Source organism: Arachis ipaensis, chromosome B8 (assembly GCF_059453495.1).
Source record: "Arachis ipaensis isolate K30076 ecotype BB chromosome B8, ASM5945349v1, whole genome shotgun sequence".
In the NCBI taxonomy this organism is placed as follows: domain Eukaryota; kingdom Viridiplantae; phylum Streptophyta; class Magnoliopsida; order Fabales; family Fabaceae; genus Arachis; species Arachis ipaensis.
The window spans coordinates 138,022,673-138,034,690 of record NC_142443.1 but is presented as its reverse complement, the minus strand read 5'-3'; the positions used below and the strand labels follow the sequence as shown (position 1 = coordinate 138,034,690).

General features: G+C 34.8%; 3 protein-coding genes across 3 annotated transcripts; 2 read left to right on the top strand and 1 right to left on the bottom strand.

The window, feature by feature from the left end:
- Window positions 1-697: 697 nt before the first annotated feature.
- Window positions 698-1,081, top strand: LOC148550016 (uncharacterized). The gene has a single exon (XM_088495904.1). The coding sequence runs from the start codon at window positions 698-700 to the stop codon at window positions 1,079-1,081; it is 384 nt and encodes a 127-aa protein (XP_088352030.1).
- Window positions 1,082-1,147: 66 nt separating this feature from the next.
- LOC148550015 (uncharacterized) lies at window positions 1,148-3,686 on the top strand. The gene is made up of 4 exons (XM_088495903.1): window positions 1,148-2,278; window positions 2,459-2,633; window positions 2,967-3,483; window positions 3,629-3,686. The coding sequence occupies exons 1-4, from the start codon at window positions 1,148-1,150 to the stop codon at window positions 3,684-3,686; spliced, it is 1,881 nt and encodes a 626-aa protein (XP_088352029.1).
- Window positions 3,687-5,379: 1,693 nt separating this feature from the next.
- On the bottom strand, window positions 5,380-9,555 carry LOC107612927 (F-box protein At5g39450). The gene is made up of 2 exons (XM_016314715.3): window positions 6,871-9,555; window positions 5,380-5,692 (listed from the first exon to the last, which is right to left on the bottom strand). Exons 1-2 carry the CDS (start codon window positions 8,721-8,723, stop codon window positions 5,674-5,676), a joined length of 1,872 nt encoding a protein of 623 aa, XP_016170201.1. The 5' UTR covers window positions 8,724-9,555; the 3' UTR covers window positions 5,380-5,673.
- Between the last annotated feature and the right edge of the window lie 2,463 nt (window positions 9,556-12,018).

Here is a 12,018-nt window from a genome sequence, read left to right as displayed (position 1 = left end):
TGATGAAGGAAGCAGTGAAACTGGAGCGGGCGTGGAAACTGATGACGGATAACAGGTGATCAGTATTCATAACGTTTCGAGAAAGGAAGAACAGATTATTGAAAATAGGAAGGTGTGGGAATTGGCTGTGAAATCTGGAGCAGTGCAGTACAATGAAGAAGATGACTTAATGATGATTTTACAAGAACAGAATGAAGCGTTAGCTAAGACGAGGAGGCTAGCAAAACAAAAAGAGAAGGCGCGAAGAAGCAGACCGAAGAAACTCAAAAAGGTGTGTAATAATGTTTTAAAATGATTTTTAGCTCTTGGAATGTTAGGGGGCTGAGGGGGTTGGAAAGTTGATAAAAGGGCTCAAGAAGAAACATAAAATGAATATGTTAGGTTTGGTTGAAACAAAATTGCAAGTCGTGACTAAAGTTGATGTAATACGTATTTGGGGAAGCGATGTGGTGGGTTGGAAGTTTGTAGAATCGGAAGGCATGTCTGGGGGTCTGTTGTTAATGTGGGATGAGATGCTGTTTAGAATGAGTAACTGCTACAAATGGGAGATGTGGTTATGTGTTGAGGGGGTTTTATTGAAAAATGAGTTTCATTATGCTTTCTGTTTGGTTTATGGTCCTCATACGAGAGTGGAAAACTTGCTATATGGGAGGAACTGAGTTTTATAACTGGTTTATGTCAAGTCCCGATATACTACATGGGTGATTTTAATGAGGTGTTACATGTTGAAGAGAGGAAAAATCAGGACAGGTTAACAGCGTCTGCAGAAGAATTCAAGAGTTGGATCCAAGATATGCAGTTAGTGGACTTACCGCTGAATGATCGTAAATTTACATGGTACAGAGGTGGCTCCTATAGTCGTATTGACAGAGTCCTAGTGAGTGTAGAATGGACCGAGGAGTTCCCGGAGATTCGTTTAAAAGGTGGTCCGAGAGGCCTATCAGATCACTGCCCAATAATAGTTGAAGATACCAAGTACAGAGGTGGGCCGCGTCCGTTCCGGACTCTAGACTCATGGTTTACACATGAAGGATTCTTAAGAATGGTCAGAGAGGAATGGAGGAATATTGGAGATGGGTAGTTCACAGATAAGTTGAAGGCTCTAATGGTGCCTTTGGGAAAATGGCATAAAGAAAAATTTGGGGACATGGATAAGAAAATTCGGCGCTTTGAGGATGAGATCAAGAAGGTAGATGACATAGTTGGAAATGGAGTCTATGATGGTACAGTGGAGGCTAGAAGGAAGGCTCTAGTAAGCTGCTGCAAGCAGTGGTATGTGAGAAAAGAGATACACTGGAAACAGATATCGTGCTCTAGGCATACGAAGGAAATGGATAAAAACACGAGGTACTTTCATAACTTGGCGTCGGCAAGAAGAAGGAATAATAGAATTGATGCTTTGGTGATTAATGGAAGGTTGATAAGAAATCAAGCTCGGATCAAGATAGCCATTAGAGAGTTTTACAGATATTTGTATCATCAGGAGAGATCACCGGTGGTGGGCTTCAGGGATGGATTGGTTAACCGGATTGACGAAGAAGAATCAAGTGCTTTGGAGAGAATACCGACATTGGAGGAGATTAGAGAGGCTGTTTGGGACTGTGAATCCTCTAAGGCTCCAGGTAGCGACGGGTATAATATGAACTTCATTAAGAAGTGCTGGGATGAGGTTGGTACAGAGTTCTCGACAGCTATTCTGGACTTCTTTCGGTCATCAAGGTTGCCTTCTGACTCCAATATTACTTGGGTGGCCCTTGCACCGAAGTACACTGGAGCCAAGCAGATCAAAGACCTCCGACCGATCAGCATGGTAGGCCGTATATACAAAGTAATATCCAAGGTGATGGTTAGAAGGATGAGATCAGTGATGCCAGGTCTAGTAGGGGAGACTCAAAGCGCATTTGTGAAGGATCAGAAAATTCATGATGGGGCACTTATTGCGTGCGAAACAGTGCAATGGTTGAAGATGAGGAAGAAGAAGGCAGCAATTATTAAATTAGACTTCCAGAAGGCTTATGATCGGGTAAAGTGGAACTTTGTGGATATTGTGCTGCAGAAGATGAGCTTTGGTTGGAGATGGAGAGGATGGGTTAGGGAGTGTGTCGGTACAGCGTCCATGGTAATCCTAATAAATGGCTCCCCATCTAAACCGTTCAAGATGGAGAGGGGTTTGAGACAAGGTGATCCACTGTCTCCGTTCTTGTTTGTTCTGGTAGTGGATGTTCTACACAGGATGGTAGGGGAGGCAGTGAGAAACCAACGAATTTTGCCGCTGCTGGTTGGCAAGGAAAATATAGAGTTGTCACATCTCTAGTTTGCAGATAACACTATATTATTCTGTCTACCGGAGGAGGAGACCATCAGAAACTATGCCAGATTGCTAAGGTGCTTTGAGGTAATATCGGGGTTAACAATTAACTTCGATAAATCAAGTTTAATCCCAATCAATTGTGAACAGCATTGGACCGACAACATGTGCAGTTTGTTGGGATGTAAAGAGGCGAACCTTCCAGTCAGATATCTTGGCATTCCTCTAGGAGCAAACCCAAGGCTGGTCAAGACATGGAAACCAATAATTGACAAGGTTGAGGAAAAGCTCAGTTTGTGGAAGGCAAAGGTGCTGAATAAAGCGGGTAAGTTAGTCCTTATAAAGTCTATGTTGAATAGCTTGCCAGTGTACTACTTGAGCCTGTACAAGATGCCGAGGACTGTGGCAGAAAAGTTGATATCACTGCAGAAAAGATTTCTATTGAGTAAGGAGGAAGGTAGGAATGGTGTAGCACTAGTTAAGTGGGAAGTGGTTCAGACCCCTAAAAAGGAAGGTGGTTTGGGGGTAGGTGATGCAGTGATTAGAAACGCTGCTCTACTCTTCAAGTGGTGGTAGCGTTTTTCAAATGAGGAGTGTCCTCTATGGAAGAAGGTTGTATGCTCCTGCTATGACTTGAATCCCAATATGATGTTATCAGCTCAGCCTCTACCTACTAAAGGGGGACCATGGAAGGATATATGTCAGTTGCAGCTAAAGGATAACAATGTAAGAGACAAGATGATTGCTGGGTTGTCTATGGAGGTGGGTGATGGTAGGAGGACTCGATTCTGGGAAGATGTCTGGCTACAAGGTGGTTCGCTCAAGATGAGATTTCCGAGACTTTTATCTGTTTCAAACCAGAAAGGATCTGTCATAGGGGATTGTGGGTTTTGGGATGGACTAGAGTGGATTTGGAACTTTCAGTGGAGGCGAGACTTATATCAGTGGGAGTTGGAATTAATGGATATTTTGCATGAGTCTTTAAGGCCTGTTAAGCTAGCAGGTGATAAGCAAGACAGAGTCGTTTGGAAGTTTGACAATGAAGGAATTTTTTCAACTAACTCTTTTGTGCAGGTGGTGCAGTCAGATACTCTCCTGGAGGATATCACCAGCTACAACTTCACCAGAACCATATGGAAAGGTTTGGTGCCACCACGAGTGGAGTTATTTATTTGGTTTGTTCTGATAGGAAGAGTAAATACTAAAGAAAGACTACTTAGATTTGGAATAATTAGTCATGGAGACAACATATGTGTGTTATGTAAAAGAGATGTTGAATATATTCACCACTTGTTTCTAGGTTGTGAGTTTACTTGGCAGGTGTGGTGTCGATGGCTTTCTGATTTTGGGAGAGCGTGGTCTATTCCGGGCTCATTAAAAGAACATTTTGAGAGTTGGATAGGCGTTGTAAACAGGAAGGATGAGCGAAACAAGTGGATGATATGCTTCTTTGCGGTTATTTGGAATGTTTGGCTAGAGAGGAACAGGCGGAGTTTTAATTCCAAAGAAGGTGGTCTAGAAGAGGTGTTTCAAAGATCTTTGACCAGTTATAGAGAATGGAGTAGTTTGGATCCCTTTTGTTGTTGATGACAATGCCGGAGATGACATCAGGAATTGTTTTATTACTTTGTTTTTATTTTCCTTTATGATCATGGCTACAGTTTGGTTGCCTGCTCTACTGTACTGTGTTGAGCTCTCCTGTTAAAAAAACTTAGCTAATTAAATTGAAAATTAATAAATAATTGAAGAGAAATGAACATAAAAAAATAATTAATAATGGATTTAGGTTAGAAGGATAAAGTTAAAGTTGTAGTATTAGAAGAAAGAATGAAATTTTTTATACATACTTATTAATATTTTATTTTAGTAAATTTAGCATAAGTAATTAATTAATTATCATGAGAATTTTAAATAAAATTATTACAAATTGAAAAAAAAATCCATACTTAATATTCAAAAATTTCCATGGCATCATCAAAATAGTTAAGCAGACTCCACATGTAATAAAGTATTCACGGTTGCATCATACTATACAAGTATACATCCTTGTTAATAATAATAATAATAATAATAATAATAAAATAAGGTGAAAACTCAGGTGCAATCGATTTCATGTAAAGTTGGTACTTGAAAGTCGTTAAATAATTTTATTGATTTGACTAAATTTTTATCTAACGACTCTCAGATATTAAATTCACGTGAAATCGACTGCACCTAAGTTTTCACCGTAAAATAAATGTTAGGATCGAAGAAACTACGTAATATTCAATTAGGAAGGTGTTTCTCCATATAAAGTATAAACACTCAACCGAGAATTGAAGAAAGATAAAGAATGGAAGATATGCGAACCAACACATTCACAACAAAATATTTAAAATAGACTGGATTGGGCCAATCCATGAGTTAATGGATTTTGTTTACATATGGAGCATGGATAGTGGTTTTTTTTTTTTTTAAATTTAAATCCTTTATTTTATTACTTTTAAATTTTGATATCGATATTATCATATATTAGAATTTAGAATATTTTAAAGCTATTTGTATATTGATTTTTTTTTTAAAAAAATGAAGAGTTTTTCTAATCTTTCATACAAGCAAATTTATTCTTTTGATTCAAATGACAAGTGTGAAACATGTTTATTAATATATTTTTTAATAACTAATAATAATAAATATAAAATTAGTCAAACTAAAAGTTTTTTATTGATACATGTATGAATAAGATTGTTTCAAGAAAAAAAATGTACACCAAACTTTATAAAATAAAATATATAAGAAAATAATATATTAAATATATTAGATAATATATTTAATTTAAGTTTTATACCTACATTCAATTATATATCATCACAACAACAAACATAACTATTCTTTACAACCACTAGTCTACCACATATATATAGTCATTCAAAAGAATAAAAAATTATTAAATAATTTAGATTGTCAGGACATCAATTTTAAAACTTTTTTTGTCCTGCTTTTTGTTATCATGAAATGTTTAATCAATATAGGTATGGTTTAACTTCAACTCTCATAAAAAAAAGTTGATATATGCTCACTAAAATTAAATATTTTCAGTGTACTCTTAAAATTAAGTGAAGTATGTCTGCTTTTGTACACAAGGGCAACCATTATGTCAATCGACAATTTACATAAAATGTACAGAAGGAACTTCATGGCAGCATAAGACAATTAAATTGTCATTTATAGGACATTTCTTGACGAAAATTACATAAATTCTTTTATCATTAATCCTCAAGAAATGAAAAATAACTAAATAAAAATACAGCAGCAAGTAATTATATTCTGTAACAACCAGAAGCGACGCGATTCCAGCATCGGCCAGAAAGCTTATAGCCATTCTGTCATAAATCTAGTCCTTGCCTGTACAGAAACATTAACACTGGTTTAGAATTTCCCTCGCTCGGGAATATTAAGGGCGTGTTTGGTTGAAAGAGTAAAGTATGCTTTTTGTCTCTGTCGTTTGTAATTTTCTTCAAAAATATCCTTAACTCTGTCTAAAATGTTAGGTAGAAAATTGAAAACGTCCACGGATATTTTTGACACAAATCGAAAACGTTAGAGACAAAATTGAATGAAATTAAACGTTAGAAGTATTTTTGAAAAGTAATTTATATAAATATCTTATTATGTATGATCACATCAGCAACCGTTACCCGAATCTCAAACGGAATACCTCAAAACTTTTAATCAAATAACATATGATTAAATTACAATAGGTAAAGTTATTTTTACATTGACAAAGTTATCAAAATTAACCTCTGAAAATAAATCCAAACAAGAGCAACTTTATAACAAAAAGGAATGTAAATGATGTTACTACAGTTCCATTCATGATATTGATAGAATTTTACAGTGGATAGTGTCCAGTTGAATCATACTAATGTTATAAACCTGATACCAACAAAATCTTGCACCACATATACACTTTCAAATTCCACTGATTTTAAGCAGTCATGTGTCTCTAGTGATTGTAAATTTCCCTAAGTCTGTGAATGTTATTGCAGAATCATTTTTTTTATAGAAAAAGATATTTACGGATCTCTTTAAGGAAGAATAATCCGCCATGAGTTCTTTTGAAGATTGCTGTTTTAACTCAATTTAATACTTTTCTAGAATTATTACTAAGCTTTAGAATCTGCTAAAGTTCTATAACCATATTTCTAAAAGAGAAAAAAAATGCTTTATGCATTATTAGTCAATATACAACTAACTAGAGTAGTCGCCAAAAGCACAGGCATCTAAATATCTAGGTGGAGACTCGCATGCAGTTGTCTTCACATAAAGTTGATAGTTAAAAACCGTTAGATGATTTGACATGTTTCACTAAATTGTTATCCAATAGTTTTCAACAATCAACTTTGTCAACTACATGTGAGTTTCCACCAAACATCTATTAAGCAATTCAACACAACCAAGTAACTTTTAAATCTCCAATAGTTACAGCAGTTCATAATGCAAGGGTGATTAGAGATTTGCTAAGGTTTTAAGCAGAAACTCTGAAAAGTAAAAGAAGCTGACATGTTAGGATTAAGACAAACCTTGGCGTAGATAAACAATTCGAAGCGCTCGGAAAGCCAGCAAACACGTTGGAGTAGGACTTCGTCAGATACGAAAAATTGGCGACGGGAGGCAAGGAAGGTACCCTTTCACCCTTCTTTAGAAGTTCTTGCAAGTTGAGTCTTTGCAAGGTCAAAACAGCCCTTGATTCCTTCCAAATGAAGGCAAGGATACCATTTTGAAGAACAAAGAGCGAGCCGGGCTTTGATCCAGGGTATCTAAAGCCATAGCCGCTTGCAATTCCCTCCCCCACGAAAACATGCTTGATATCCACCGGAAATGAGTCTCCATCAGTGCTCCAAGGAAATGGCTCATCCGAAGGCTCATTGATATTCACTATAAACATTGCTGAACCATTAGGATGTAAGACATAGTGTGTGCCTTCCAAAATTTTCGTTGCAATGAGAAGCTGTTGTCCTTGCAACTCCTCATAAGAGAGCAGAAGAAAGAACAAAGCTTTTCCAGGCTTGTCTTCAGAAGGCTTTCCGGGAGGCCAACCAAAAGTTCCTCCCCATAAACCAGCATATTCTTGGTCAGCTCTAGGAACTCGCAATGGCAACTTGTAAAGTGCGAACCGACTGTCATGCATATTTGGCCATGCTCGATAAGAAGACAACTTCATTGTCGAGGCATTCAATGTTAGTCTTATTGTATCGCTCGATCGAAGAAATTCTTGAAGGCGAGCATGCCTCATCTCACTGCTTGAAGTAAGCTTCTTGGAAATCATATGGCTGTCATTCATCGAATTAGATCTTCCAAGCATATGTTTAAGGCCATCCAAGAAATATCCACGAAGACCTTTTCTTTTGATGCGACTATCCTCCTCCGGCAAAGGGTTACAAATTGCTCTTGAACAATCAAAACTCTTTCCAATACCATCAAGTTCTAAGTGTGTTGGACCAACTCTATCTTGAGAACTTCTATTTACCAGCTGCTTACTACCAAGCTCGTAGATTTGACTAAGGAACGATCGTCTTTCCCATAAGAGGACCAACTCCTTCTGAAAGTTTTCATCATCATCCCTTAACCCGGGAAACAATGGTCCAATTGCCATATCAGGAACCCTTTGCCGGACTTGGCTAGTAGTTACCTCTAGCAACTTTCTTCTATCACTAAATGCTAATTTGCTGAAAGGAACCATTGTCTCATTATTTCCATTCACCCTTTGTGACCTAGAAATGTCACTATTCGACCGACAAACATTCCTTGATAACTCTACACCCGAATGGTGCACAAAGCTTTTACTCTGCAACAAAGCACCAACATTCTTTTGTTGTTGTCCGGGTTCGACCTCGAGCAACAGCACATTGCAAGATTTCTGTACAGGCTTGACAGAACCAGGATATATATAATCAATACCCTTCTCCCTACCATGAAGGAAAAATACAGTCGAACCATCAAAATCAGCAATAATTTCAAAGACACATGCCCAGAGGATTGGGCCATCTTCAATGCCCAATGGACCAAGCTCCTGAGGGATTACCCTGCAACCAACAACCGACATAAATCCGGGCATTACATACACCACATTGCCTAGCTCCGGATTCTGATGAACCCATAATCCAATCAGTGGTTGAACACTGAGAAGGAAACGGCATAGAGCCTTGTAAGAACACACACCATTTCTCCACTCAACAAGGTCTTTATGGGGCACTATGCCCAAAACATCACATTGAGTGAGCCAGATTTTTTCACAAGTCACAAGAGCATTCAAGCTCTTACAGCACAAGCCCAAGCTACACACATCTCTCGGTGAAAGGAACCGAGAAACAATGGCGAAAACATCATCAGGGAGAGATAGGAGCAAGCTTGAATCATAGGATTCAGGTAACATGTTGATCCAACAGAAATTGTATGGTTAGTTTTCTTAACTAAAAGGAAAAATTGAACTTTGAAATATTTATCCACAAAATTGGCAAAATTCAAAGCATACCCAGAATTCCAAAACAATCAAAAAAGGAAAATCCAGCAGAATTATGAACAATAAAAACTATGGAAATTGTTCTTCACCCTGCACTTCACACAGTGGTAAAATGAAAAAAGGGGTATCCAATCCATTGAGTTAACATGTTTCCTAACATCAATTATTTAGTATAACCAACACATAAGGAAAGAGACACTTTGCTATAATTGAATTGGGGTGTGTCGGATATCTCAGACACCCAATTGAATCTTGATTGAGTTGCAAACAGAAACAGTTGAAAATAAATAAATAAATAATACTGAAAAAACAAAAACAAAAACAAGAAAACAAAAGGGAAGAAAAAAAATATCTCAGAAGTTGAAATGGGGTGTGTGATTTATGAAGCAAATAAAAGGAAAAAGAACAAAGGGAGCGGAACAACTCAACCAAAGCATTGAGGAGAGTTTCCAAAAGAGGGAACCTAATAATGATGATGAAGAAGAAGAAGGGAAGTGCAACAAAAACTAAGAGTTGTGAAAGAGTGCAAGGTTCCAAAACCAAGAGGAGCTGGCTTTGGTTTCATCGCTTGTCTTTTTGCTTCTTATGTTACTCTGCCAACCAATGTTGAATTGAGCTTAAAGTAGATGCCAAACCCTCCATAAAAGTCCAAGCAAGGACGGTGCCCACACACCCTCTCCCTTCCCACCTCACTCATCGAGTCAAAAACGATAAAGCCAAAATTCTTTGAACAACTTCTAAGATTACATTTTAACGTAATTGTCGCGATATTTAATATTTTAGACATATTTTCAAAGACAAACTCTTGTGGTAGCAATTTTAAGTATTTTTAATTTTCATTTAATTAATATAGATATTAAATTTTTTAACAAATAAATTTTATTAATTTATGTATATAAAATTTTAATAAATATAAATTTAAATTATATATTTTTTTGTATATAAAATATCTGTAAAGTATAGATGTAAAATATAGATGTAAATTGTTATTGTAATTTTTTAAAAAATATGTTTTTTTATTTTTTTAGTGTTTTTATTTTTACTATTAGAAATTTGCTAAACACACTAAAAAATAAAATAAAAATCTCTTTTCTTTCATTGAAAAAATATTTTTTTATCAATTCAATGATGCCCAAACAAGTGCTTAACCAATTATAACTAAGTTGTTATAATCTCTTTTCAAATTACAGTATTTCACTACTATTCCTCCTGGTCCTCCTTCTTACTAACATCTCAGTTGTCTTTTTTTTTGTCATTCTTTTTTTCTCGTTTTTTTTTTCTTTGTTATCGTCGTCATCGCTACCATCACTACCTTTTTCTCCTCCTCCTTCCTTTTTTTATTTGATTTCTTCTTTTCATTCATTTTCCTCCTCCTCCTTCTCCATCATCGTCATCATCGTTATCATTATATTGTCATCGTCATCGTCATCATCGTTATCTTCATTGTCATCTTCTTTATTGTTATTGTCGTTATTATTATCATTGTTATTGAATTTTTGTCACATTAATGACGTTGTCTGATCTAAAATTAATTTAAATGTGTTTTTGTTCATAATTCAATCTTATTTGTGTGTTTGTTTTCGAATTGAGTTTGTGTGTTGCAATCATTAAGTAATTTCAGTATAAAAACTAAGAAATTTATGTTTATTAAAAAACTCTGGTATATTTTTATTTTGAAAAATTCTACATAATTCAAAACTCAGCACAACGATAAGGGGTCCAACCCTTCCTTCTTCAAGGTGAGAGAGAATATTATCTACAACCCAACCAAAAAGCACACAATTTATCCGATTATTCATGTACATTAACTTGCTAATGAAATGTCGCAGTACTAAAATGTTAATCATTCTATAACTACTTGCAACTACTTCTTCTTCTTTTTTATCATCATCATCTTCTTGTTTTTTTCTTATTTATTTTTTTTTTGTTTTATTTTCTCAAATTTTTTCTTGTTTTACTCTCTTAACAAGAATAAAAACAATGAATCTACATTCATTCAACTAAAAGAAAGAAAGAAATAAATAAAGAAAGAAAGAAAAAGGAAAAAAAAAAACAGCATTAAAGAAAACATTTTTGTGCTTTTGTAATAAAGTTTCGGAATAAAAACTAAGAAATTTATGTGTATTTGTTAAGAAGTTTCGATATATTTTTATTATGATAAGTTCTGCATGATTCAAAATTTTTCCTCTTCCTCCTCCTCATCTTTTGCTGTTTCTTCTTTTTCATCATCATCTTTTTTTTTTCTTATTCATTTTTTTCTTCTTATTTTATCTTCTCAAGTTTTTTTCCTGATTTACTCTCTTAATAAGAACAAAAATAAAAACAAAAAATCAAACAAAGAAGAAAAGAAGACACATAATGCTGCAAAATTACTAAAAAGAGAATAAACCTATATTCATTCAACTAAAAGAAAGAAAGAAATCAGGAAAAAAAAGAAAAAATAAATACAACATTAAAGAAAATATTTTTGTGCTTTTGTAGCAAAGTTTCAGTGAAAGAACTAAGAAATTTATGTGTATTTATTAATAAATTTTAGTGTATTTTTATTCTGATAAGTTCTGCATAATTCAAAACTCTTCCTCTTCTCCTTCCTCTCCCTCGTATTCTGCTACTTCTTCTTCATCTTCTTCTTCTTATTTCATTTTTTCATAATTCTTCTTGTTTCACTCTCTTAAGAGGAATTAAAAAAAAAAATTAATGTTACAAAATTACTAGGAAGAAAAAGAGAAAAAAAATGCAGCAATAACAGTAGCAATAAAAGAACAACGGTGGAGAGAAAATAAGCGAACAAAAAGAAGAATCGCGACGAAGAAGGAAGAATGCGAAGAAGAAGGAAGAACGCAAATAAGAAGAAGGAACACGAAGACGAAGAAGGATATGTTTGCGTTAGAATTTATCTTATTTAGTTTTTATGTTAAATAAAATAAAATAATCGAAAAAAAAAATTTTTCCATTACCTTGAAGTGTGGACATTCATAAAATAGTTTATTAGAGTTTAGCTCTGTCGAGAAAATAAATAAAATTGCATATGCCTCACAATGGCATTGTGGAGCAAAAAATATTTTCTTCTTCCTTCTTGTAAGAATCAGAATAACCACATTAATAAAATAATAATTTAATTGTTCATAATAGGTTTGGAAATTTGGAAATAATAATTAGAAAATATAAAGGTGAAATTTTAATTCAATAGATTTTTCTAAGTGAAAAA